The sequence below is a fragment of the Schistocerca piceifrons genome, chromosome 3, assembly GCF_021461385.2.
Source record: "Schistocerca piceifrons isolate TAMUIC-IGC-003096 chromosome 3, iqSchPice1.1, whole genome shotgun sequence".
NCBI lineage: Eukaryota > Metazoa > Arthropoda > Insecta > Orthoptera > Acrididae > Schistocerca > Schistocerca piceifrons.
Window position 1 is genome coordinate 777,970,982 of NC_060140.1, and position 27,957 is coordinate 777,998,938.

At 43.4% G+C, this 27,957-nt stretch overlaps 1 protein-coding gene across 2 annotated transcripts in view; it reads left to right on the top strand.

Annotated features, from left to right (window-relative positions):
* The window catches only part of LOC124789642 (sialin-like), a 135,249-nt gene extending 109,226 nt beyond the window's left edge, over window positions 1–26,023 (top strand). Inside the window, exons 9-11 of one of the 2 annotated variants that reach the window (XM_047257072.1) lie at window positions 2,638–2,758; window positions 19,081–19,208; window positions 25,651–26,023. In XM_047257072.1, the coding sequence (XP_047113028.1) occupies window positions 2,638–2,758; window positions 19,081–19,178 (219 nt within the window). In that variant the 3' untranslated portion in view covers window positions 19,179–19,208; window positions 25,651–26,023. The remainder of the gene's footprint in view (window positions 1–2,637; window positions 2,759–19,080; window positions 19,209–25,650) is intronic. The other variant, XM_047257073.1, reaches the window with a different exon arrangement.
* Window positions 26,024–27,957: the final 1,934 nt, after the last annotated feature.

Here is a 27,957-nt window from a genome sequence, read left to right on the forward strand (position 1 = left end):
CGGACTGACGTGGGAGAATGTTGGTTTGCTATTGGCTGTTGAGTAAACTGACCAATGGTAAAGCAATATTCTCCGCGCGCCTTTCTCTGCTGGTAGAGAGGTCTTAGAGTATTCTAGAGAGGAGTCGGAGCCTAGCCATGAAACAGTTCGGACGTGTGTAGTAGTAGTAGTTCGAGGGAAATGATATGTTGCCGGATCTAGCAGTGTTTCATACATCAAAAGTGTTGTAAAGTGACGGCATAATTATTCCGATGGGTGTGTAGAAATTTCGGAATTTATAAGTGAATTTTGTGACGAGAAAAGACATAAATACCGCGTGGCGTATTGAGCAGGTCGGTGGCTAAAAACTGTGACTGCATTTGGTACCGACAGACTTAATATTTGTCGAGCATTCTTAATCAAAAACAATCCGTATTTTTGTAGCTATTACGTTTTCTGGAAATGCAACACCATAAACTTGCTAACGTGAGTGAAAGGGATAGTGAGTGACTGTGTTAAGACTAGCATGGGATTGGCAGTGATAATTGTTCACCTAAGTTTCGGGATATATTAATTAAGGATAAAATTTCCAACCTTTCATTTCGTGTGAAAACTTTCTCCCGAAACGTAGATTTAGTGACTTTAATTGCAGCCTGGAACCTGCAGTACGGTCTGGCCAGTCGTACAGTCTACCGACGGTGTAATAAGGCGTTTAACCAAGTGTGCGGAAGATGTAACTAAGACGAGAGATTGTTCCGTGTTGATTTGCGGTTATCTTTCTTACCATGCTTTAGGCGCACCCATTCAGGTTACTGCGACAGCGATGCGGGATGATTATTTCAGCACTGTAGGTCGAAAAGTATTGTCCTTCCTTCTACACCTTTATGATGATTATGCTATCGATACTTCCGTCTTACAAGACGATATCAGCCGTGTTCACAGAGTTGCGGAAAGATGTTGCTGGGTTGACGAACACTGATTCACCCTGTCGCACGTCGACTGGTCCATTAAGCCACCCTATCTTAATCACATAAAAATGTGTGCGATTACTTCGAACAGCGGCGGAAGTGAAGCAATCAGCATCCCTGAAATTTAGTAGCTCTAGGGCATATAGTGATCAATGGGTCTCGCATATCTGCAGAAACTTGTGGACTTTCTTCCGCGACGAATTGAGGTCATTCCCAGTGTTAGAGACGGTGTTACACGGTATTAGCGTCAGGTCTCCTGTGGGATACTAATTATGGTTCCCTACCTCAGTCGGTGGAAACGTAACCCGTGTAAGATTACTTTGTTGCCCGTGTGTCTAACTATGTGTCCGACTGTTCAAAACTCTTTTTCTTAAGAACAGATAGACGTGTCACGCTGAAATTTGCGCCACATAGCCACGTATTAAGGTCTACGGGCCCTTGGCGACGTAAACAGGTGGAGCTTGCAAGTCAATGCAATCAAAAGATGCGGCCATTTATGTCACATGTATTGATACTCGCAAACCCAGTCATCAGAACATATAGGTTACTTTCCGTTGATCCAGACTCATGAGATTTTGAAACAAGGAAGGTTTCACAGTACAAGTAAAGGTAATAATCCGAAACTGTTAATTTGTAATTATATCACAGGAAAAAATATTCCTTTTTGTCATTTGATATCCGCCTTCAAACTTGAAATTAAAACATTCTCGAAAGCAATTTTAATTTTAATAATTAACAGCTTCAGTTGCACCGTTTACCTAGAAATTTACCTAGATTTCAATCGGGATAACCCAACCTTCTTCAGAATAACAGTAACTACCGTTTGTCCATAGTGGACATCGTCAAGTTAAAACTACAAATCCATGAATTATCGTCAGACTGTAAAACTTATCTGCAACTGCCTCGGCCCCACTTCGCGACCGCGATGCGGCAGCCACGAGTGCTGTACTGGAACTGACCGTAGCGTTACGAGGCCCGCCTAGGCGGACACAATACCTTGCGCCTCCGCATAAACTGTATGATAGTTGCTTGTTGGGACAACACGTGAACCTAACTCCTGGCCTTGAATTTACTAGCAAAGTGAAATAAAAGTTATAACTGAGGACAAGGGCGTTTATGTTAACCTGTGCAGAACGTACTTAGATCGACTGTCTCAACATTTATGAAGTATTCATTGGTCGCGATATGAGGAAGACATCATGTGCTTACAAGGTATGGCGTATCTAGTTACTGTTATTCTGAAGAAGGTTGGGTTATTCCGACTGAAATCTAGGTAAATTTCTAGGTAAACGGTGCAACTGAAGCCGTTAACTATTAAAATTATAATTAATATTTATACAGTTGCTGACAGGGTCGCGGAATGTTGACGATATTTATATTCTCGAAAGTCTTGAAATCGTGCCAGTATAAATGTCGATAACTGGCAAACTTCGTCAATATCCTCGATTCCCGAAGTGTATTAACTGTCTGTTTACATAATGAAGTTTGAGCGGTGTCATTAGATTTCTTATTCTAATAGAATCTGATACTGTTTATGCTGTTCAAGCTTACAGTAGAACCTGTAGGTAAATTATGCCGCTGTAGAAAGGTAAAGACAATCTACGAGTGTTAGTCATTTAATATTAATAAATTAGTGAGTCGAAATGCCGCAGAACCTGCCACACAGTCGATGTTCTTCTGATGTCGGCAGCAAACGCGGTGGGCGTGGAACTCTGTGTTCTACGTGACGGCGGCGCTCGCTGCCGTCAACTACACCGTCTACGCTGTCTTCACCAGCGCCGATGTCCAGCCTTGGAATGAGCCTCCCCCAGGTGAGTGGCTGCCTCACGAGCTCAGTGGCCGAGCAACACGAAATATCTGTCGTTCCGAAAAGGACATAGCTACCAACGTTCTCTGTATCTAATCATTAATGCCACGATATTTCTTTGTTGACAAAACAGACGAATTTCCCGATAACTAGCAGTGCAAAATGTCTACGAACGCACAGAACACGGTGAGAAAGCCAGATTGTCAACCATTAATACGAAAGGCGTTCATTAATGGTCGAGTGCACCAATCTCGATTAGCAGTTAACCGCGATTAAGTCGATATATAATCTTGTTCAACGCAAAATTCTGGTGCAACAACATCGATTTAAGTTAAACGAGGGAATCGTCCGCGGTTATATTTAACCGGTGCTTTTTCCCGGTTTATTCGACATAACCGCGGTTTTAGAAGCATACGCTATTAAGATGGCTGCGCGTTCTGATGTTATGGGCGGCACTGAGGAAGAATTGTTATACCTTGACCATTTAAATCGTGGCCAAAACCGTGCTGGAGTGATTCTGGAAAGGGGAAGCCCTTTTGAAGATTATAGTGACAGGAAGTTTGGAGAGAGATTTCGTCCGTCAAAAGAAACAGTGTGGTGGTTATTAAACCAAATTAATGATAGGTTAGAATTTCCTACTGATCGCAATAACCCTATTTCGCCGATGAACAGACTTTTGATTACTTTAAGGGCAAATACAACAGGTGCAATCAACATTTTTATTGGGGACAACAGTAATGTACATCGTACAACAGCACAACGAATCATCAGTGATGTATCAGACATCATAGCATCAATGTCTCCTCGCTTTATAAAATTTCCTACAAGAGAAGTAGTGCGCTCTGTGATGTATGATTTTAGTCAACTGGACCGATTCCTTGGCGTTCTTGGTACATTGGATTGTACCCATATAAGAATACAGTCTCCTGGAGGACATAATGCGGAACTTTTCCACAATAGGGAATCATATTTTTCCTTTAACTGTCAAACCATTAGTGATCATAATTTGTTAATAAGAGATATTGTCGCTCGATGGCCGGGCTCTGTGCACGACAGTACCATATTTCTCAACTGCGCTCGCAGAGCTCCATTTGAAAACGGAGAAATACCACAAGGTCACTTACATCTACATCTACATCTATACTCCGCGAGCCACCTTACGGTGTGTGGCGGAGGGTACTTATTGTACCACTATCTGATCCCCCCTTCCCTGTTCCATTCACGAATTGTGCGTGGGAAGAACGACTGCTTGTAAGTCTCCGTATTTGCCCTAATTTCTCGGATCTTTTCGTTGTGATCATTACGCGAGATATATGTGGGCGGTAGTAATATGTTGCCCATCTCTTCCCGGAATGTGCTCTCTCGTAATTTCGATAATAAACCTCTCCGTATTGCGTAACGCCTTTCTTGAAGTGTCCGCCACTGGAGCTTGTTCAGCATCTCCGTAACGCTCTCGCGCTGACTAAATGTCCCCATGACGAATCGCGCTGCTTTTCGCTGGATCATGTCTATCTCTTCTATTAATCCAACCTGGTAAGGGTCCCATACTGATGAGCAATACTCAAGAATCGGACGAACAAGCGTTTTGTAAGCTACTTCTTTCGTCGATGAGTCACATTTTCTTAGAATTCTTCCTATGAATCTCAACCTGGCGCCTGCTTTTCCCACTATTTGTTTTATGTGATCATTCCACTTCAGATCGCTCCGGATAGTAACTCCTAAGTATTTTACGGTCGTTACCGCTTCCAATGATTTACCACCTATGGCATAATCGTACTGGAATGGATTTCTGCCCCTATGTATGCGCATTATATTACATTTATCTACGTTTAGGGAAAGCTGCCAGCTGTCGCACCATGCATTAATCCTCTGCAGGTCCTCCTGGAGTACGTACGAGTCTTCTGATGTTGCTACTTTCTTGTAGACAACCGTGTCATCTGCAAATAGCCTCACGGAGCTACCGGTGTTGTCAACTAAGTCATTTATGTATATTGTAAACAATAAAGGTCCTATCACGCTTCCCTGCGGTACTCCCGAAATTACCTCTACATCTGCAGATTTTGAACCGTTAAGAATGGCATGTTGTGTTCTTTCTTCTAGGAAATCCTGAATCCAATCACAAACCTGGTCCGATATTCCGTAAGCTCGTATTTTTTTCACTAAACGTAAGTGCGGAACCGTATCAAATGCCTTCCTGAAGTCCAGGAATACGGCATCAATCTGCTCGCCAGTGTCTACGGCACTGTGAATTTCTTGGGCAAATAGGGCGAGCTGAGTTTCACATGATCTCTGTTTGCGGAATCCATGTTGGTTATGATGAAGGAGATTTGTATTATCTAAGAACGTCATAATACGAGAACACAAAACATGTTCCATTATTCTACAACAGATTGACGTAAGCGAAATAGGCCTATAATTATTCGCATCTGATTTATGACCCTTCTTGAAAATGGGAACGACCTGCGCTTTCTTCCAGTCGCTAGGTACTTTACGTTCTTCCAGCGATCTACGATAAATTGCTGATAGAAAGGGGGCAAGTTCTTTAGCATAATCACTGTAGAATCTTAAGGGTATCTCGTCTGGTCCGGATGCTTTTCCGCTACTAAGTGATAGCAGTTGTTTTTCAATTCCGATATCGTTTATTTCAATATTTTCCATTTTGGCGTCCGTGCGACGGCTGAAGTCAGGGACCGTGTTACGATTTTCCGCAGTGAAACAGTTTCGGAACACTGAATTCAGTATTTCTGCCTTTCTTCGGTCGTCCTCTGTTTCGGTGCCATCGTGGTCAACGAGTGACTGAATAGGGGATTTAGATCCGCTTACCGATTTTACATATGACCAAAACTTTTTAGGGTTCTTGTTTAGATTGTTTGCCAATGTTTTGTGTTCGAATTCGTTGAATGCTTCTCTCATTGCTCTCTTTACGCTCTTTTTCGCTTCGTTCAGCTTTTCCTTATCAGCTATGATTCGACTACTCTTAAACCTATGATGAAGCTTTCTTTGTTTCCGTAGTACCTTTCGTACATGATTGTTATACCACGGTGGATCTTTCCCCTCGCTTTGGACCTTAGTCGGTACGAACTTATCTAAGGCGTACTGGACGATGTTTCTGAATTTTTTCCATTTTTGTTCCACATCCTCTTCCTCAGAAATGAACGTTTGATGGTGGTCACTCAGATATTCTGCGATTTGTGCCCTATCACTCTTGTTAAGCAAATATATTTTCCTTCCTTTCTTGGAATTTCTTATTACACTTGTAGTCATTGATGCAACCACTGACTTATGATCACTGATACCCTCTTCTACATTCACGGAGTCGAAAAGTTCCTGTCTATTTGTTGCTATGAGGTCTAAAACGTTAGCTTCACGAGTTGGTTCTCTAACTATCTGCTCGAAGTAATTCTCGGACAAGGCAGTCAGGATAATGTCACAAGAGTCTCTGTCCCTGGCTCCAGTTCTGATTGTGTGACTATCCCATTCTATACCTGGTAGATTGAAGTCTCCCCCTATTACAATAGTATGATCACGAAACTTCTTCACGACGTTCTGCAGGTTCTCTCTGAGGCGCTCAACTACTACGGTTGCTGATGCAGGTGGTCTATAGAAGCATCCGACTATCATATCTGACCCACCTTTGATACTTAACCCAGATTATTTCACATTCGCATTCGCTAATAACTTCACTGGATATTATTGAATTCTTTACTGCTATAAATACTCCTCCACCATTGGCGTTTATCCTATCCTTGCGGTATATATTCCATTCTGTGTCTAGGATTTCGTTACTGTTCACTTCCGGTTTTAACCAACTTTCCGTTCCTAATACTATATGCGCACTATTTCCTTCAATAAGAGATACTAATTCAGGAACCTTGCCCTGGATACTCCTGCAGTTTACCAATATTACGTTAACTTTTCCTGTTTTTGGTCTCTGAGGACGGACGTTCTTTATCAACGATGATAATGTCCTCTCTGGTAAGCCGTCAGGTATTTTATCGTTTCGCCCAAGGGGGGGTCCCTCTAACCTAAAAAACCCCCGTGTGCACGCCACACGTACTCTGCTACCCTAGTAGCTGCTTCCGGTGTGTAGTGCACGCCTGACCTGTCTAGGGGGGCCCTACAGTTCTCCACCCAATAACGGAGGTCGATGAATTTGCAACCATTATAGTCGCAGAGTCGTCTGAGCCTCTGGTTTAGACCCTCCACACGGCTCCAAACCAGAGGACCGCGATCGACTCTGGGCACTATGCTGCAGATATTAAGCTCAGCTTGCACTCCGCGTGCGATGCTGGTTGTCTTCACCAAATCAGCCAGCCGCCGGAAGGAACCAAGGATGGCCTCAGAACCCAAGCGGCAGGCGTCATTCGTTCCGACATGTGCTACTATCTGCAGCCGGTCACACCCAGTGCGTTCAATAGCTGCCGGAAGGGCCTCCTCCACATTACGGACGAGACCCCCCGGCAAGCACACCGAGTGCACACTGGCATTCTTCCCCGACCTACCCGCTATTTTCCTGAGGGGCTCCATAACCCGCCTAACATTGGAGCTCCCTATAACTAATAGGCCCGCCCTCTGTGACTGTCGGGACCTTGCCGGAGAATCGGCCACTGGCCCAACAGGCGAGGCATCCTGTGGTGGCTCGGAAACGATGTCATCACCACTAGGAAGCACCCCGTACCTGTTGGAAAGGGGTAAGGCAGCTGCCACGCGGCCGGATCCCACCTTCGCCTTTCGGCCAGGCACGCGCGAGCCCACCACTGTCCGCCATTCACCCTGGAGTGATGGCTGACCGGTAAGATGCTCACTGCCGGAAGACGCAGCGACATCAGGGGTTCCATGTGATTCCAAGGCCACCGAAGTAGGCATAGGTCTCACCACAGTTGCCCCAACGCCACTACGAGCCGACGCCTGCGCCTCGAGCTCGATGAGCCTAACAGACAAAGCCTCCACCTGCCCCCGAAGAGTGGCCAATTCTCCTTGCGTCCGCTCACAACAACCACAGTCACTACACATGACTATGTTTACCCTACTCTATACGGTGACAAATTCCCAAGATAATCTTCTGATGAGCTACTCTGATAATCAAGAAACACTCACTGAAATACGAGACGCGAAAACTACGCTAGGTTTTCCCAGAAAAACTATTTAAAAGCTAAGCGCAGCAAATAAGTACAAAAACGCTTTATACAAACAGTACTCGCTGCTGCTGGTGCTCTCGCTCTGGCTGTCACAAGAGAACTGCTGATTCAAGTGACTAGTGGCTAACGGCCGCGAAACAAACAAAAGACGGTTTTAGGGCGCTTTCTGTTCTAAACGATCAAGAAAACACTAAGAAATGTAACACGAAAACTACGTAAAGTTTTATCAAGAACTGTTAGTTACTATGCAGAGCAGATAAACACAAATAGAATCCCTTCCTTAGTGGAAGGTCGTAAACAAAATGCAAAATAAACGCTTTATACAAACAGTACTCGCTGCTGCTGGTGCTCTCGCTCTGGCTGTCACAAGACAAGATAGTGGTTACGCATGTAGATCCTACTTGTTAACTCCACTTTTAAATCCGCAAAATGAAGCAGAGCATCAATATAACAGGTCTCATATTAAAACTAGAAACACTGTTGAGAGAAAATATGGCTTGTGGAAGAGAAGATTTCCCATATTATCTGTGGGGAATAAGACGTAATCCACAGAAAGCAATGTCAATAATTGTGGATACAACTGTCTTGCATAATATTCCGAGGAGTACAAGCAATTAGGAACCACCAGAAGACCCAGAAAGTTCTCGACTTTTAAGTCAGTTACGTGACGAGAGAGTTCCCAACATTGAAGATAACGAACCTGTGCTACTTGGACAGCAGATGTATCGTGATGACACGTTACCAGGAAGAGCAGTTCGCCGTTCTATAATTAATGAACATTTCCGATAAGGTAAAATAAATTCAGACATTGTTCAGAATGAAAATTTACGATTATAGTTACAGGATTTCGCCATATTTTTAATTTTTTCGATTATTTCAGCATGTAATCTATTTTTTTCTGTTATCTAGGGCACACAAAAGTACTCACTGAACTGGGTGTGTGATGAGAAATTCAGTGGTACTCCAATAACACTTTCAAATTTCAAACTAAAAGCCAGAGTGTGCCGTATCCTATGCTTACGATGAACCCAGAAAAGTTATTAATTTATGAGTAAACTTACAAGGAGTAGAATTAAATTGCGCCTCCACATGGGACCACATTGCCTGTTTTTCTTTCAAGCTGCAGCCGTCAGTTTTCTTATTTTCAAGAACGGGTGCATTTACACCCACCAGTTCAAGAAGTACATCTATCTCGTGCTTCGAGAAATTCGGTGTTTTTCTTTTGCTCTCCAAAAAAAAAAAAAAAAAAAAAAAACAGCAGATCGGAAATAGGTACCGAGGTACGTATACACACTTCTGCTTGGCGACGGAAAAGACAGCAAAGAGAGAATGTGGCACCAGCGATTATCTGTGCAATTGTGTGTTTACTAACATCTTTGCGTCACCAGGGCACGTTCCATTGCAATGTACAGAGTTTACCGCGGCCAAATGCACGGTTGGCTGACGACGGTTTGCTGACCAGCGATTAACGTTGGTGCACTGCAGAAACATTTTAAACACGATGTACGTTTAACCATGATCGCAGGACCTTGGTTATCATGCTATTTGACCGGGGTTGGTGCACTCGGCCATCAGTAATGCAACACATTTCTTCTCTCGGCCAATTTCAGTTTAACAAATGCGGAATATTTTTGTCGGGCATCGATGAATATTACCGCTTTAGCACCCATAGTTTCACGAAGTTCCGATGGGTGACGGCACTATCGTAGCCTTCAAGATGGCGTCTGTGACGGAAATGTGTTCCAAGCATAGAGCAATCATACAGTTTCTTTTGGCGCAAAACGAGAGCATCGCAGATATTCGTAGGCGCTCGCAGAATGTCTACGGTGACCTGGCAGTGAACAAAAGAACTGAGAGTCGCAAACCTGTCCCATCTCCCGCTTGCCGGCCGGCCGCACACAGCTGTGACTCGAGCAGTGTTGGAACGTGCGGACACTCTCATTCGAGATGATCAACGGATCACAATCAGATACCTCGCTGCTCAATTGGACGTCTCCGTTGGTAGTGCTGACACACTCGTCCACCAGTTAGGGTACTCAAAAGCATGTGCCCGAAGAGTTTTTCGCCGCCAAACAGAAGACTGTAAAGAGCAACGAAGGACTATCCATGCGGAATAGCTTGGGCGTTACAGGGCTAATAGCGAATATTTTTTGTCGAACATCCTCACAGGTGACGAAAAATGAGTTCATCACTTCAAATCGGAAATAAAATAGCAATCCATGGAGTGGCGCTACATCACCTCTCCTCCAAAGAAAAAGTTCAAAGCAGCACCCTTAGCCGGTAAAGTCATGGCAACCGTCTTCTGGGACTCTGAAGGAATTGTTCTATTTGATGACCTCCTGAAGTGTACTGTGCTACCCTTACGAAACTGAAGAAACGACATCAGCATGTTCGTCGCCACAAAAATGTAATCAAATACCTTCCCGTGGCAGCGAAGGCGCCAAACGAGTCTGTCCACCCCAAAAGCAGCTCAGAAAACTTCATTGGACTTGTCTTCCTCCTCCAGCCTATAGTGCGGATATCGCAACTCCCGACTTCCATCTCTTTGGCCCTATTAAGGATGCACTCTTCGGGAGGCAGTACACGAGTGACGGGGAGGTTACTGATGCAGCAAGACGTTATCTCTGACGTCGGCTAGTAATGTGATTCCATGCGGGTATAAAGGCCCACCTAGTAAGGTGGCGTAAGGCCGTCACATTGAACGGAGATTATGTTGAAAAAATGGGGTTTTGTATTCAAAAGAGTGGGGAATAATACAGTGTGTTGGAATCCTGACTGAAACCAACCTGCTTTCAGAAAAACTAAAAAAAAAAAGCATTCTGCATTACTTATTGAACGCCTCTCGTGTAGACAGTAAGTCACAGACGCCCATTTCTAATCACCACTGGTGGTGCCAAATTGTTTATTGCACTTCTCAGTGTTAGTGGAACCTATTCGCTTTTATACAGGGTGTTACAAAAAGGTACCTTGTAGCCTCTTTTCAAGACTCTTGCTATTGCCATCAGCTATTAATCCAAGTTGATTACGTGTTAATAATCTGTTAGTAATACTGAGAAACAAATATTTCTGATAACTTAACCCCTTATACAGCGTGTTACAAAAAGGTACGGCCAAACTTTCAGGAAACATTCCTCACACACAAATAAAGAAAAGATGTTATGTGGACATGTGTCCGGAAACGCTTAATTTCCATGTTAGAGCTCATTTTAGTTTCGTCCACCTACGCTCAATGGAGGACCTTATCATGATTTCATACGGGATACTCTACCTGTGCTGCTAGAACATGTGCCTTTAAAAGTACGACACAACATGTAGTTCATGCACGATGGAGCCCCTGCACATTTCAGTCGAAGTGTTCGTACGCTTCTCATCAACAGAATCGGTGACCCATGGATTGGTAGAGGCGGACCAATTCCATGGTCTCCACGCTCTCCTGACCTCAACCCTCTTGACTTTCATTTATGGGGGCATTTGAAAGCTCTTGTCTACGCAACCCCGGTACCAAATGTACTGTAGAGACTCTTCGTGCTCGTATTGTGGACGGCTGTGATACAATACGCCATTCTCCAGGGCTCATCAGCGCATCAGGGATTCCATGCGACGGAGGGTGGATGCACGTATCCTCGCTAACGGAGGACATTTTGAACATTTCCTGTAACAAAGTGTGTGAAGTCATGCTGGTACGTTCTGTTGCTGTGTGTTTCCATTCCATGATTAATGTGATTTGAAGAGAAGTAATAAAATGAGCTCTAACATGGAAAGTAAGCGTTTCCGGACACATGTCCACATAACATATTTTTTTTCTTTGTGTGTGAGGAATGCTTTCTGAAAGTTTGGCCGTACCTTTTTGTAACACCCTGTATAAGGGGTTAAGTTATCAGAAATATTTGTTTCTCAGTATTATTAACAGATTATTAACACGTAACCAACTTGGATTAATAGCTGATGGCAATGGCAAGAGTCTTGAAAAGAGGCTATAAGGTGAATATAAAAAAGATAAACCAAAGGTAATGGAATACAGTCTAACTAAATCAGGGGTTACTGAGGGAATCAGATTAGGGTACGAGACGCTAAAAGTATTAAACGAGTGTTCTTATGTGGGTAGCAAAATACTAACGATGGCTGAAGCAGAAAGAATAAAAAATGCAACTGGAAATTGGAAGGATGGTGTGTGCCTGAAAAATAAAAAATTGTTGGCATCGAATATAAAATTTAAATATTATGAAGGATTTTCAAAAGGTATTTGTTTGGAGTCTATCATTCTACGGATTTGAAACATGGGTAATAAACAAATCAGGAAAAAAGAGAATAGGAGCTTTATACTTGTGGCACTAAAGAACAATGCTGAAGATTATATGAGTAGAACGGATAACTGATAATGAGATACTGAGATACTGAGTCAAGTCGGGAAAAAACGAATATATGACAAAATTTGTATGAAAGAGTGGATCGAGTGATCCAAGGAATCGTCCATTTGATAATGGTGGGGGACATGTGTGTGTGTTGGGAGGGGGGGGGGGAGGAGGGGGTTAAATTGGAGACCAATTGAATAAATCGCCTTGAGATAGGAGTAACGGAAGTAGTCTGTAATAATCATACAGAGATGAAGAGGCGTGTACTGAACGAACTAGCGAGGATAGCTGCATAAAATCAGTCTTCGGAATAAAGATCACAACACCGAATAACAGGGATGAAAATGTAACGTTCTTACACATCCCTGCGACTTTATTCTTACAAAGATGGGCCTCTGCCATCTTGTAGGGCCCTTATAATGGCGGCAGGCATGCTACTGCACATTCCTATACGTTAACTAATGAAATAATTAATAAATCATCGCAATATGACAGGAGTAGTAGCTACTAATGAAAGAGTAGGAGTGGAATTTCTATCTTAAAGTGAATCTTCCTGTTTGTAGCTACTGAACTTCTATGAGCTGCCTTTAGGACAACTACCAGACAAGCATGTCTTTAGTTTCACGTATGCCTGCAATGATTGGACGGTTAAAGGAAACAGGGAAAGGTTTAACATATTATAAAGGCTTCATCGATCGTGATTATGCCCTTTGTGTAACATGAGACTTGGAATTTGCCGATTTCGAAGACTTCACAGGCATCGAGAGCCGCATATGCGCCTGACGATGCTTCTACGGCAACCCACCTTACTGCAGTGGCACGCGCTCTAGTCGACTCAACTGGCGTTTGAACTCACACTTTACGTGAGACGATACAAGCAACCGATGTTCCTGCAGTTCAGTCCACATTTGCTCTGTTCTCGACAACTTGTGTAACATTTCTTCTTCATTGCTCAAACTGTATTAAATAGGATTTATAACAAGTTTGTCTGCGTGGCCATGATCCACAATGAGTACATAATTTCGTTACACACATTTAAACCCCTTTATCTACAGCGTACTTTACTTGCTCCCGACACCTAAAACTTCGACCAATCTCTGGCAGCTGTTACATCGACATTCAACTTTCTGCCTCCACCACGACTAAGCACAGCCCAATCCCAATAATATTTAGAAAGAAAAAGCCTTTCCGTACACACATCACACTCTCTCTTTCTCTCTCTTTAACACTCAAACACACACACACACACACACACACAAACACACACACACACACACACACACACTCGCGCGCGCGCGCGCGCGCGCACGCATACACAGATAGAAAGAGAACTAGAATGAACAGTGATTTGAATTTCATCATATATACTGTGCAACAGAATCAAAGGGGCGCTTTTTCGACGTACTATAATTCTCTCCCTTTGCGACGCAGAAGTTTGAAATTTGGCTCAGAGGTGCCTACAAGCTTTCTCTATTGTTCTGCAAAAGCGTGGCACCCTGCGACATCACCCTCTGCCTCGAGGACACTTGAAACGGTAAGGTCTCGACGCAAGGAAAAAAAAAAGAGGCTAGAGCTCAAAAGTTCATGTGACGCTCGAAGTGGGTTATTGATGTCACGTTGGCACCAAATTTCACCACAATTTTGATCGACATCGCCGTGAACGTGTCACGTGATGGGGGAAGGTCGTCACACCCCTCACCACTTATTTGGACGCCTCTGTGACGGAGATCAGAACTGCGATACCCAGTGTTGGAATCATGCGGTTTTTTTTAGTGGCCGAGGGAAACATTTCGGACACACTGTCGCTAAAAAAAATAGTTCAAATGGCTCTGAGCACTATGGGACTTAACATCTGTGGCCATCAGTCCCGTAGAACTTCGAACTACTTAAACCTAACTAACCTAAGGACATCACACACATCCATGCCCGAGGCAGGATTCGAACCTGCGACCGTAGCGGTCACGCGGTTCCAGACTGAAGCGCCTAGAACCGCTCGGCCACTCCGGCCGGCACTGCCGCTCAGAATCGACACGAAAAGGCCCCAGGGTGTGGCATAACGGGAGTCAATGAAATTACCTCTTTCCTTGGTACATTGATTCCCACACATTTCGAGGTCGAGAATGACAGTTTGCAGTGGATTGAGAAGTCTTTGGTACTGATGATGTTTCCCTAGCGCTTCAACCCTTCTCTAAGGACATCGTAGCCGTGCAGAGGCGTCATAAAAAGGGGTGGATGTGGCTAAGAGGGGCTGTGACGACATTCTCGTAGTGTGACGTGGCCACGGTGACGTTGGGTAAAATTGTGGTCAAATTTGGTGTGAGTGTGGCATCATCAACTCACGTTGAACTTCTGAGCCCTGGCCTCTTTCTCGCATGTGTCAAGACGTTGATGTCTGAAGCGTCGGCGAGGCCGAATGTAGTGTGACAGGGCGCCATGTATTTGCACCATTACAGACAGAGGTTGTAGGCACCTTCGTGCCAAATCACAAACTTATGCGTCGCAGTGGGAAATAACTAAGGGGTTTCGAAAGAGTGATCTTTTAATTTCGCTGCACAGTATACTTCGTTAGATTGGAAAGACTTACGGAAACAAATCAAATAAAAAGAGACATCAAGTGAACACACAGTTATGTCGACGAGTCACATATCTCGTTAGAAAATCTGCAGGTAGTGCCAGACTAATAGTTGAGTTCCAGAATAATGAGCTTACAAAATATGGAACCTGCGAAAAAAAATCACAGTGCAAGAGGTAGTGCGGCACACGGTTAAACTGCTAGGAAGTTTCGAATCAGCACACAATCCGCAACAATATGCTAGTAGCGTTTGGAAAGTAAAGCTGCGTCTCAGCTTTTCAGAAATGATCGGCAGACTATATACTTCAACTTCTTTCTCAGTTCTGCACGTCACGTTTCACTCGCTTACTGTTGTTTCTTCTGAACACAAATACATCCGACTTCGTATTTTAAAGACAGAATTCCTACTTTATTTAACAATAGTCTTCTCAGGCATCGGAACAATATTTTGAAATATATAGAGGTCGTCAAACACCGAAATCGAATAATGCCATCATTTACTCATATACAGACAAGAATTCTGACGGAAATTCACGGATGCGACGCTGGCGATCTTCAGTGTTGTATGTACGCCGCGACACTTTCGGGGTGTGCCCAGCAGACGTTGCATGGGAAACAACTGGATATGATTCAGAGTACGTGTTCATGGTTCGTAGTGGTCTGTGCATGTTACTACAATTACATCTAATTCTACACCTATACTCCGCAAGCCACCGTATCGTGTGTGGCAGAGGATACTTTGTGCACCACTGCGATTTCCCACCTTCGTGTTCCAGCCACGAATGGTGCGCAGGGAAAACGATTAACGGGAAGCCTCCGAACGGTGTAGAATCTCTCTGATCTTGCCTTCATGGTCTGTTAACGAAATACACGTAGGAAGAAGTAATATGTCGGTTGACTCTTCTAAGGAAAGCACGCTCTCGGTAATTTAACAATAAGCTCCCCCAAGATGCACAATGATTATTTTGTAACTTCTGCTATTAGAATTGGGTGAGCTTCTTTATGATGCATTCACACTTAGTAAACAAATCCGTGGCGGAATGCGCTGCTCTTCTTTCGTTCTTCTGTATTTTACGCGTCAATCTACTCTTACTAGATATGAGTCACAGACTGACGAGTAATTCTCAAGTATCGGTCGAACGAGGATTTTGAGAGCCACCTCTTTTGTGTGCGGATTATACTTCCCAAGTATTCTTGCAAAGAATGTCATTCTGGCATGTGCTTTTTCTAAGAATATTTTTATGTCGTCGTTCCACTTTAAATCGTTCCGTACTCATACTCCCAGATATTTAATGGATGCGAATGCTTTCAGTGACTATTTGGCAACAGTGTAGTCACACAATAACGGGTGTCTACGCCTATTTATAGGCAGTATGTTACATTTGTTTATACTGATAGACCACTGCCAATCCGTACAACACGCGTCGGGTACTCTGCTAGTCTTCCTGAATTTCCGTACAATTTTCTAGCGTTACTACTTCTCTACATACAACAACAACAGCCTCATGGAGCATCTAAAGTTATCTAGCGGGTCATTTATAAAAACTCGTGGTGAAAAGTAATGCTTCCGAATGTTTTATGTAAAACCTCATAAAGCTTTTTAAATAACAGAAACGTTTTAACATTCTACATCTTTATTCTTCGTGTCTACATACTTATTTCTTAACATAGCCACTCTGGCGAGTAACACATTTATCACAACGATAGATCATTTTATTAATACAGTCACTGTAGAATGTGTAAAAACGGCTCTGAGCGCTATGGGACTAAACTTCTGAGGTCGTCAGTCCCCTAGAACTTAGAACTACTTAAACCTAACTAACCTAAAGACATCACACACAGCCGTGCCCGAGGCATGATTCGAACCTGCGACCGTAGCGGTCGTGCGGTTCCAGATGGTAGCGCCTAGAACCGCTTGACTACCCCGGCCGGCCATTGTAGAATGTTTGACTTTGTTGAGGGAGACACAATGTCACCTCTGCTTGTGCCGCTTCATAACTATCAAAATTAAGTCGCAGAATGTGTTCTTTAAGTTTCCGAAACATGAAAATCAGATGGGGCCAAGTCGGGACTGTACGAACAATGATCGATGACAGGGCACGCAAGGGCGCGGATTGCTGTAGATACTGCAGCACTCGAGTGTAGTCTGGCTTTGTCATGCTGAAGGAGATGGTGCACCATGTATGGACTAACTTTTCGAGTTCGAGCTTTCAGTGATCTGAGATTTTCTAACGTGTCACCATAGTTATAATACACACCACCATGTTACATGCTACAATCGGAGCCCTGTAGGGGCGAAGGGTTGCTACTTACGCCAGCGAAACGGAAAGGTCGACTGAATAATATGCATGGCATGCAGTACCTCGATCCATATTCCGAATAGAATAAAAAATTCGGAGGTAGTTTTTCACCGCGGTCTCGTACATTCACTGATCAGTCAGAACATAATAGCCACTGGCCTAATTGCCTGTATCTCCATCTTTGACAATGATAACATCGGCTACGCCTCGTGACATAGAAGCAATGAGGCCTTGGTAGCTAACTGGAGGGAGATGGAACCACCTGCACACACAAGTCACCTAATTCCCGTAAATTCGGGGAGGGGGACAATGAGCTTTGAGCTATGTTGAATCACATCCCAGATGTATTCGATGGAGCTCAGTCTGGCGAGTTGGGGGCCAGCACATCAACTGGAACTCACTAATGTTTTCTCGAACTACTCCATCACACTCCTGGACTCATGACATGGCGCATTATCTTGTTGGAAAATGGCACCGCTATCAGGAAACATGATCGTCATGAAGGGATGTAAGTGGTTTGCAACCAGTACGATACCCCGTGACCGTCATGGTGCCTTGCACGAGTTCCATTGGACCCATGGATGCCCATATGAATGTTCCCCAGAGCATAACTGAGCCGCAGTCTCCGTCTCGCAGTACAGGTGTCAACTAGCTATTCGCTTGGAAGATGACGGATTCGCGCCCTTCCATCGACGTAATGAAGAAGGCATCGTGATTGGTCAGATCATGTAACGCTCTACCACTGTGCCAATGTCCAGCGACGAGCGTCACGTGCCAATTTCGGTCGCAGTGGCCAATGTCATGGTGTTAACACTGTCACATGCATGGGTCGTCGGCTACAGAGGCCCATCGATTGGAGTGTTCGGTACACTGAGTGTTCAGACACACTTGTACTCTGCCCAGCATTAAATTCTGGTGTTAGCTCCACCACAGTTCGCCGCCTGTCTTGTTTTGCCAGTCTGCCCAACCTATGACGTCCGACATATGTCTGACCAGTGGCCGGCCGATGTGGCCGAGCGGTTCTAGGCGCTTCAGTCTGGAACCGAGTGACTGCTATGGCCGCAGGTTCGAATCCTATCTCAGGCAAGGATGTGTGTGATTCCTTAGGTTAGTTAGGTTTAAGTAGTTCTAAGTTCTAGGGGACTGATGACCTCAGATGTTAAGTCCCATTGTGCTCAGAGCCATTCCTGGACGTGGTTTCACCATAGTTCCAGCACGTGCTGAAGACACTCACGACAGCGCTTCTCGAATACCCGAGAAGTTGTGCAGTTTCCGAAACGTTCATATCGAGCATCCGGGCCATCACAATCTGCCCTTGGTCAAACTCAGACAGATCGCGCTCTTTTCCCATTCTGCACATGGGCAGCACGCTTACTGATTCTACATGCACCGTGAATGTGTCTGGCTAGCAGTCATTCCTCGCCCGGTAACGCTGCTATCGCCTGGATAGGTCTAAATGGATAGTAGATCGGTTGCCATTATGTTCTGGCTGATGAGTGAATATCGTGAATAGTACTGGTTCTATAACACGTCCTCGGCCCACATCCGAAGCCACTTTTACGCTCTGAAGGTTTCTCTCCATTAAGAACACATGCTCTGTTCTGTTGGTAGGAACTCTTCAGTACAAAGTGCCCTGTTATTCCGAACTCTCGTATTTTGTTTCTAGACGACAGTGCGGAACTGTTTTAGCCATTATAATGAAGAAAGCTAGTGACGTAAATTCTAGAATTTCATCAGGTAGTCAGTTGGTAGACCCACTAATGATCGTTAGCATTATCGGCTAGTGCGTTTAGCTTATCAGGCCCTGGAAGATTATTTATTTATGTTCAGGGTTTACTCTTCATGGCCAACAATACAATTTCAAATCATCTTCTGCTACGCAAATTGTAAATTCTCAACAGAAAACTATCAAAATTCAATAAAAAATACAGTAAATGGAGCTTTCCATCCTTTCACTCTTCCAGCGAAGGAATCCAAAGAAAGAAGCGAGTTCTGTACTGACAACGCGGCTTTCGAGTGTGACGTCACGCGGCATACTGGACAAAGACCGGCTATTCCTTAGTCTTCATCCACTGTGCACCGTGTTACTGTGGTAAGTACTTAATTATAAATATCAAGGTTTTCTGTTGGGTTTATTATTTGTTGCTGTTTTTGGTGGTAGTCTTTTATCTCGGTTGATTTTTCCTATTCCTCTATGTGATTGCTTTGCCTTATTATTTAAAATGTACAAGTGACTTGCCTCATCTTCATAATCGACTGCCATAGTTTTTATTCATTTTTTATAAAAATAACTGGATGAATGGTCGGCTAAGGTTCTGGAACTCGAAGTGCTTCCACACCTCATTCCACATTCCAAGGAAGGTGGCGTAGCTCGCTGATTCCATCAGCATCAGCGCCTCCTCGCGGTCGCTCAGCAGCAGCTAAACGCAGCTTTATCTTCGATAGCTTAATAAAGCTCGCTAGGGAGTGAGTTTACTTCTTATATAGCCGAAAAAGCATATAAAGTGCTCAAAAATGTTTTATACCATCTTCGTTATTCACCTAGCTTGTGCTTTTCTATAGCCGGCCTTTTTGTCGATTCTCTTTTAGAAACAAGACATCGCTAAGCAATGGACGAAAAAGAAAAGCCGCAGTAGAGCAAGCTTTGTATCCAATCTTCAGTTAATGCCGCGTTTGCTCACTGCTTTGTCTGTCATCAAGTACCGACGGAGCACTTCAGGTTTGGACAGAGCCATTTTACGGCGAGAAGAGTTTTCAACAGCGGGTCTTCGGAGACTCAACCACTTTCGTGTGACACAAAGCATTGATATTTGCCTCGTAGCGATCTACAACCGTTAATGACCGCTGCCTAGAATTTATTGGTAGCAGATTCCCCGAGGAGATTGCAACAGAACTGTACGTTGTCTTTTTGGAGCTAACTGGGAGGGCTGTCAAACAGTATGCTATCAGTTTGGCCTCTATACATCTACTACGAATGACCGTACAAGTCCCTCAGGAATGTGTTCATATTCGTTTGAGGTTACCGAGGAACTCCTGGAATGTAACCTGTATCAATGAGACTGCGTTCCCTTCATCGACGACTGCAAGATTTTTCTGACGCCTGACAACAGACGTAGAAGAATGTGGATGTGGCCAGGTAGCGATATATGTCGGAGGTATGCAGTCTCACGAGTTCAGCACGCATACGCCGGTAGCACATATTTTGTTCCGGCGTCGTTTACCGACTACACAGCTAGTACAAACGCAAGGATGAGGGTTGCATACAATGTAAATCAACTTGCTGCTGTCACCTCAGCGCTATACTGGCTTCCTCACTGCAGTTGCGGAGTATGACAAGTGAAATCGGCGCGTCTGCGGTCGCTTCCTACTCGTGGACTCTTTCCCCCTTACTAAATCGTGCAAGTGTGTAACGCTCTGACGTAGCACGAAAGCTCGGTGCACGATATTGCTTTTGTAGTGAAGCAATGGTAAAGCGAAAATGACTCTCGGGATCAGATGGCCGCCAACGAAGACTACAGAGGCGGTAAAACGAAAGTTCATTGATTTATTGTATACAATTGCAGGTTTGCTTCATAAGAGAGTAATATCCCGAAAAAGCTCGATTTACTGTCTACACTACAGAAGGAAAGCATGCAAAGTTCGTCAAATCGAAACAGGTAATAAGTTTTGAGCAATTTTTAATCTTCGATGCTGTGAAATAGATCTCTTCTACTGCAAGTTCATTGCTTTCCATGTTTTGGGAACTGGTAGTAAGGACCAAAACAAGAAAAAAGTCCAGTAAACATGTGCTCCAAAATTCGTACCTTAAAAGTTGTGAGCATTTGTTCATTAGAAGAGTTGTGTTTCAAAGTAGCGAAAATAAACTAGTGCTTATAGCTCTTAAAGTATGCGTTTTAGAGCACATGTTTACTGGCCATTTTTTCTTGTTTTGTTCCATACTACCACTTCCCAAAATACGGAAAACAAAGAGCTTGCAGTAGAACAGATTCGTTTCACAGCATCGACGATTAAGAATTGGTCATAGCTCTTAAGATATGCGTTTTAGGGTCCATGTTTACTTGACTTTTTTGTTTCGAATGATCATTCCTGTCATATCCCTGACTATTGACCGTCACTTCTGAAACACACTGTGTATACGTCCCTCAGGAATGTGGTCATATGTACATATATACGTGTACAAGGTGGTCAGAAACTGAAACGCTTAAAATGGTGTTCCAGGGTAGTTTGCGATGAGAAAAAATTGTTAAGAATAAAATTTAATGCGTTGCGAACTTCATCCTACTATTCATCATTATTAAATTGTGAACTGAGACTCTCTGCTCCTGGGTGCACGTTACACACCAATACCTGATTTTGGTGTCTCTGCCTGGTTATAATATAACTGACATCTTCCGTATCTCCCGTCCTTTTCCCAATACACCTCCTCCACTTGTTATTCTTGAACAGAGTATTCACTATTATTAGCTGATATTTACTGCAGAACTCATAAAGTCTTTCTCCTCTCTCATTCCTTATACCAATCCCACATTCTCCCATAACCCTTTCTCCTATTCCTTATTATACAACGACATTACGGTTCCCATGATTATTAGATTTTCATCTCTCTTTACCTATTGAATTAGCCGTTCAGTATCCTCATATGCTTTCTCTGCCTCTCCATCTTCCGCTTGCGGCGACGACATGTGTACCTGAATTATTGTTCAAAAAAATGTGTGAAATATTATGGGACTTAACTGCTAAGGTCATCAGTCCCTAAGCTTACACACTACTTAACATAAATTATCCTAAGGACAAAAACACACACCCATACCCGAGGGAGCACTCGTACAGTACAGTCCACGACTGCAGCGCCGTAGACTGCTCGGCTAATCCCACGCGACCCTGAATTATTGTTGTCGGTGATGGTTTGCTGTCGAATCTGATGAGAACAATCCCATCACTGAACTGCTCACAGTAATTCACTCTCAGTCCTGTATTCTTATTCATAATGAATCTTACACCCGTTACATAATTTTCTGCTGCTGTTGTATTACCACCTATGCTCATTTGACCAGAAACTCTTGTCTTCTTTTCATTTCACTCCATTGATCACCACTATATCTAGATTGGGACTTAGCATTTCGCTTTTCAGGTTTTCTAGCTTCCCTATCACGTTCAGACTTCTCACATTCCACCCCTAGACTCGTACAATGTTATCCTTTCGTTGGTTATTCAATTTTCCTCTCATAGTCACCTCCACCTCGGCAGTCGTCCCTCAGAGATCCGAATGGGGACGTGTCAGGAATCTTTTGCCACTGGAGACATCATCATGATACTTTTTCAATTATGGGTCATATGTTCGGAGGATACACATTACGTGTCTATAATGCAGTGGTTTCCATTGCCTTCTGCATCCTCATGCCGTTGATCATTGATAATTCTTCCATCTTTTAGGAGTAGTTTACCACCCCAAGGGCAAGAGAGTGCCCTGAAGCTCTGTCCACTTCAGCGCCCTCTTTGACAAGGCCTTTGGCAGAGAGAGGGTGACTTCTTAGGCCGGAAGTCTTCGGCTGCCATTGCTCATAATTTTTATTCAGAATAAAAGCTGTGGCGCGGTTTAAACACGGGACCGAGGGTGTTTTGAGCGCTAGTGAAAGACGATACCCCTAGACCAAGGGTTCATCTCTCCGTTCTGCTTCATTCCACAGTAATCATGTTGTTGTAGCAAGTCAAATATACACCAAGTCCTATTGATTTAGGTGTTTCAGAGCAGTGCTACCCTTCATATCACTACAATTAGCACTAGGTAATTCTTGAAGATTAGTCGCGGGGGCCCAAAATTTATTCCTTTATTTCTCAGGATATATAATGTCAAGGATTTCTATGGATGTGAAACTGTTGTAAGTAGGCTGTTTAGGTTTTTATGTTGGTAACGCCATGTAGCGCTCTATATGAAAATCACTGACTGTGCTGTGTGCAGTCTGTGACTGGTTTGCATTGTTGGAATTTGCTATTGTAGTGTTGGGCAGTTGGCTGTTAACAGCGCGTAGCGTTACATGGTTGGAGGTGAGCCGCCAGCAGTGATGGATGTGGGGAGAGAGATGGTGGAGTTTTGAGAGCGGATGATGATCTGAACGTGTGACCATCAGAGACAGTAAATTTGTAAGACTGGATGTCATGAACTGATATATATATATATATATAATGACTTTTGAACACAATTAAGGTAAATGCATTGTTATTTCTCTAGCAAAATCTTTCATTTGCTAACTATGCCTATCAGTAGTTAGTGCCTTCAGTAGTTAGAATCTTTTATTCAGCTGGCAGTATTGGCGCTCACTGTATTGCAGTAGTTCGAGTAACGAAGATTTTTGTGAGGTAAGTGATTCATGAAAGGGGTTATTGTTAGTCAGGGCCTGGTAGAGATTATTGAAAGTCAGATTGCGTTGCGCTAAAAATATTGTGTGTCAGTTTAGTGATGATCAGAATAAGTAAAGAGAGAAATGTCTGAGTACGTTCAGTTTTGCTCAACTGTTTGAAAATCAAATAACGTAAGGGGTCTTATGAAACGTCCCCTTAGAAAAAATTTATGAATAATTGTGCTGGTAAACCCCTTACGTTATTTGATTTTCAAACAGCTCAGCAAAACTGAACGTAATCAGACATTTCTCTCTTTACTTATTCTGATCATCACTATATTGACACAATATTTTTAGCGCAACGCAGTCTGACTTCCAAAAATCCCTACAAAAGAATGGTCCTGACTAACAATAACCTATACCTTTCATGAATCACTTACCACACAAAAATCTTCATTACTCGAACTACTGCAATACAGCGAGCGCCAATACTGCCAGCTAAATAAAAGATTCTAACTACTTGAGGCACTAACTACTGATAGGCATAGTTAGCAAATGAAAGTTTTTGATAGAGAACAAACAATGTATTTATCTTAATAGTGTTCAAAAGTCATATATATATACAGGGTGAGTCACCTAACATTACCGCTGGATATATTCCGAAAACCACATCAAATACTGACGAACCGATTCCACAGACCGAACGTGAGGAGAGGGGTTAGTGTAATTGGTTAATACAAACCATAAAAAAATGCACACAAGTATGTTTTTTAACACAAACTTCCGTTTTTTTAAATGGAACCCCCGTTACTTTTGTTAGCGCATCTGAACATATAAACAAATACGTAATCAGTTCCGTTTGTTGCATTGTAAAATGTTAATTACATCCGGAGATAATGTAACCTAAAGTTGACGCTTGAGTACCACTCCTCCGCGGTTCGATCGTGTGTATCGGAGAGCACCGAATTACGTAGGCATCCAAAGGGAACGGTGATGGACCTTAGGTACAGAAGAGACTGGAACAGCACATTACGTCAACATGCTAACACATTTTTATTGGTCTTTTTCACTGACGCACATGTACATTACCATGAGGGGTGAGGTACACGTTCGACGGGCGTTTCATAGGACGTGGAGGACGCATAAATTGGCCAGTCCGTTCTCCTGATCTTACACCTCTGGACTTCTTTCTGTGGGGTACGTTAAAGGAGAATGTGTACCGTGATGTGCCTACAACCCCAGAGGATATGAAACAACGTATTGTGGCAGCCTGCGGCGACATTACACCAGCTGTACTGCAGCGTGTACGACATTCATTACGCCAGAGATTGCAATTGTGTGCAGCAAATGATGGCCACCACATTGAACATCTATCGGCCTGACATGTCGGGACACACTCTATTCCACTCCGTAATTGAAAACGGAAACCACGTGTGTACGTGTACCTCACTATATACGACGCTGACAGGTGCCACGTACTTAAACATCATGTCTGATCAACTGCTTCCATTCATGTGCATTGTGCATTCCGGCGGACTTGGGCAATTCTAGCAGGAAAATGCGACACCCTACACATCCAGGATTGCTACAGAGTGGCTTCAGGAACACTCTTCTGTGTTTGAACACTTCCGCTGGCCACCAAGCTCCCCAGACATGTATATAATTGAGCTCATCTGGGATGCCTTGTAACGTGCCTTGTAACGTACTCTTACGAATATATGAACATCCCTGCAGCATATATATCAGTTCATGACATCCAGTCTTACAAATTTGCCGTCTCTGATGGACACACGTCCAGATCATCCGCTCTCTAAACTCCACTATCTCTCCCCCCACATCCACCACTGCTGGCGGCTCACCTCCAACTGCGCAACGCTACGCGCTGTTGACAGCCAACTGCCCAACACTACAATATCAAATTCCAACAAAGTAAACCAGCCACAGACTGCACACAGCACAGTCAGTGATTTTCATATAGAGCGCTACATGGCGTTACCAACATAAAAACCTAAACAGCCTACTTACACTGTCATCAAAGAATTCTTAGTTTGTTGTAATTACTATTGCCAGTTTTAGATGCTAGGTAATTTCTGTTTTTTTTTTTTTTCCGGCGGCTGTTCGGAGTTGTAGCACATCTTGTTTCTCACAAAGCTTTCAAGGCTAATAATGTATTTATTATTTCTCTTGTTTCTGCAGCAATTCTCGCTATTGAGAAGAGAAATGTTGAGAGATATCGTGGTGGACGTCACAGAGATGGAGCGTTGACGCTGGCGAGCGGAAACGTCATCATCACACGGTGTCACGAAGATCTCGCTGGCGGTCACTGCAACTGTCGCAGTGGTAACAAGGCGATGCTTCAGCAGAGGAAACTCGACGCCCCGAGGAAGTCGTCGATGCTTCCACAACACCGTCTCCGCTGCCATCAGCCTGCGTCATGTCGCCTGCCAACGTCACAGTTGCCATTTTATTTATTTATTTATTGTCATTTCTTGCGTTGCTACAGTAAGCCATTTAAAACACAGAGTGGTAATATATGCTATGGAATCGAATAAAGTGACTCATTGATGAATTACTAGCCTCATTGGTAATTTCCCTAAAAGAAAAATGATTAAAAAAAGCACAGAAACAAAATAAACTCACTCCACAGGAACATCCAATTAAGGAAGGGGTAAAAGCGTCACCCACACATAACACACTTGGCACTATGCTATTTAAACTCGGCTATTACGGCTGTTGTTGAAAGGTCCGCTATTTCCTTTGAAGGATAAATACACTATTTCCTCTGTACTCGAATTCCTCTCCATTGTTAAATTAAAAACAATATTGTTTAACGCATAATAGAGTATAACAAATCATAAAAAACAGCATGGTACCTGACAATGAATACAATGTTTTTTGATTATTGAGGAAAAAGTATTAATAAAAGTACAAATTCACAAATTTTTTCTGAATCAATGTTGCCACATAATCATATAGCAGTACCATTACTTCGATTATGTAAAAATTAGTATGTATGATACTACTGCCCGACGTACAGTCCGTAGGATGATACAGAAGTTCACAATTAGAATCGACGTTCTGGAGCCTATAGTCTGTTAAAAACTTCATTGTGATCCTGTGTATTGTTGTATTTCTTGGTGCGTGATTATATGTTTATTACTGTAAACTTGCCCTTCACCTTGCTGTCTTGCACAAAGTAACTTCCTTAGTGTGATACCTCTTGCACGAAAAGAACAGGCGATTTTATTTATACTTTGAAGCTGCACCGAAAAAACAAGTTGGAGAGCCTATGATGGCTATCCTTGGAGGTAAATTGAGAAATTTCCTTGATAAAAGCTTATGCTTAATATGGATGTTAGCTGTGCTACCGAAAGTTCACCGAAGCTCGATACTGCTGCAGCTCAACCAAATTCTGTATTACCTACATAAACTGAAGTATGTTATCTCTTCGTGTTGATGGCTTTAAGGGCCAATGTTACATGGTATGGCATATACACTGGAAGCACTCAGAACCTAAATACACTAGGTTTGTAAGAAACTTTCTATACGCCAGATACCTACGTCCCACGGAACACTGAATGACTCAAAAGCTCTCGATAGCTATAAATCCAACAGGCAAAACAGTACAGTTCAGTATAATGTTATCCACGTTTTCCTAAATGGCGCTTGTTCTTGGTAAATCGGTAAGTCAGAGGATAATCAACATTTTTGTATTGTTGCTGTTGTTGATGTTATTGTGGTCTTCAGTTCAAAGACTGGTTTGCTGCAGCTCTCCATGCTACTCTATATCTACATCTACATCCTTACCGCGCAAACCACCATACGGTGTGTGACGAAGGGTTCCCTGTGCGACTACTGGTCGTTTTCTTTCCTGTTCCGTTCGCAGACAGAACGAGGAAAAAATGAATGTCTACGTGCCTCCATAAGAACTCTGATTTCTCGTATCTTGTCTTCGTGGTCCCTACGTGAAATGTACCTTGGCGGCTGTAGGATCGTTCTGTAGTCAGCTTCGAACACCGATTCTCTAAATTTTCTGAATGATGTTCCTCGAAAAGAACGCTTACTTCCCTCCACATTTTCCCATTTGCGTTCCCAAATCATCTGCTTTGCACTTGCTTGTTATTCGAGCCAACTGGTAACAAATCTAGGCCGGCCGGGATGGCCGAGCGGTTCTAGGCACTACAGTCTGGAACCGCAAGACGGTCGCAGGTTCGAATCCTGCCTCGGGCTTGGATGTGTGTGACGTCCTTAGGTTAGTTTGGTTTAAGTAGTTCTAAGTTCTAGGGGACTGATGACCTCAGAAGTTAAGTCACATAGTGCTCAGAGTGATTTGAACCATTTGAACAAATCTAGCAGCCCGCCTCTGAAGTGCTTCAATGGCCTGGTGCAGATCCCAAACACTCAAGCACGACTCAAGAATAGGTCGCACTGTCATCCTTTCTGTGGTCACCTTTACAGATAAATCACACTTTTCTGAAATTCTCCCAATAAACTGACTTCGAC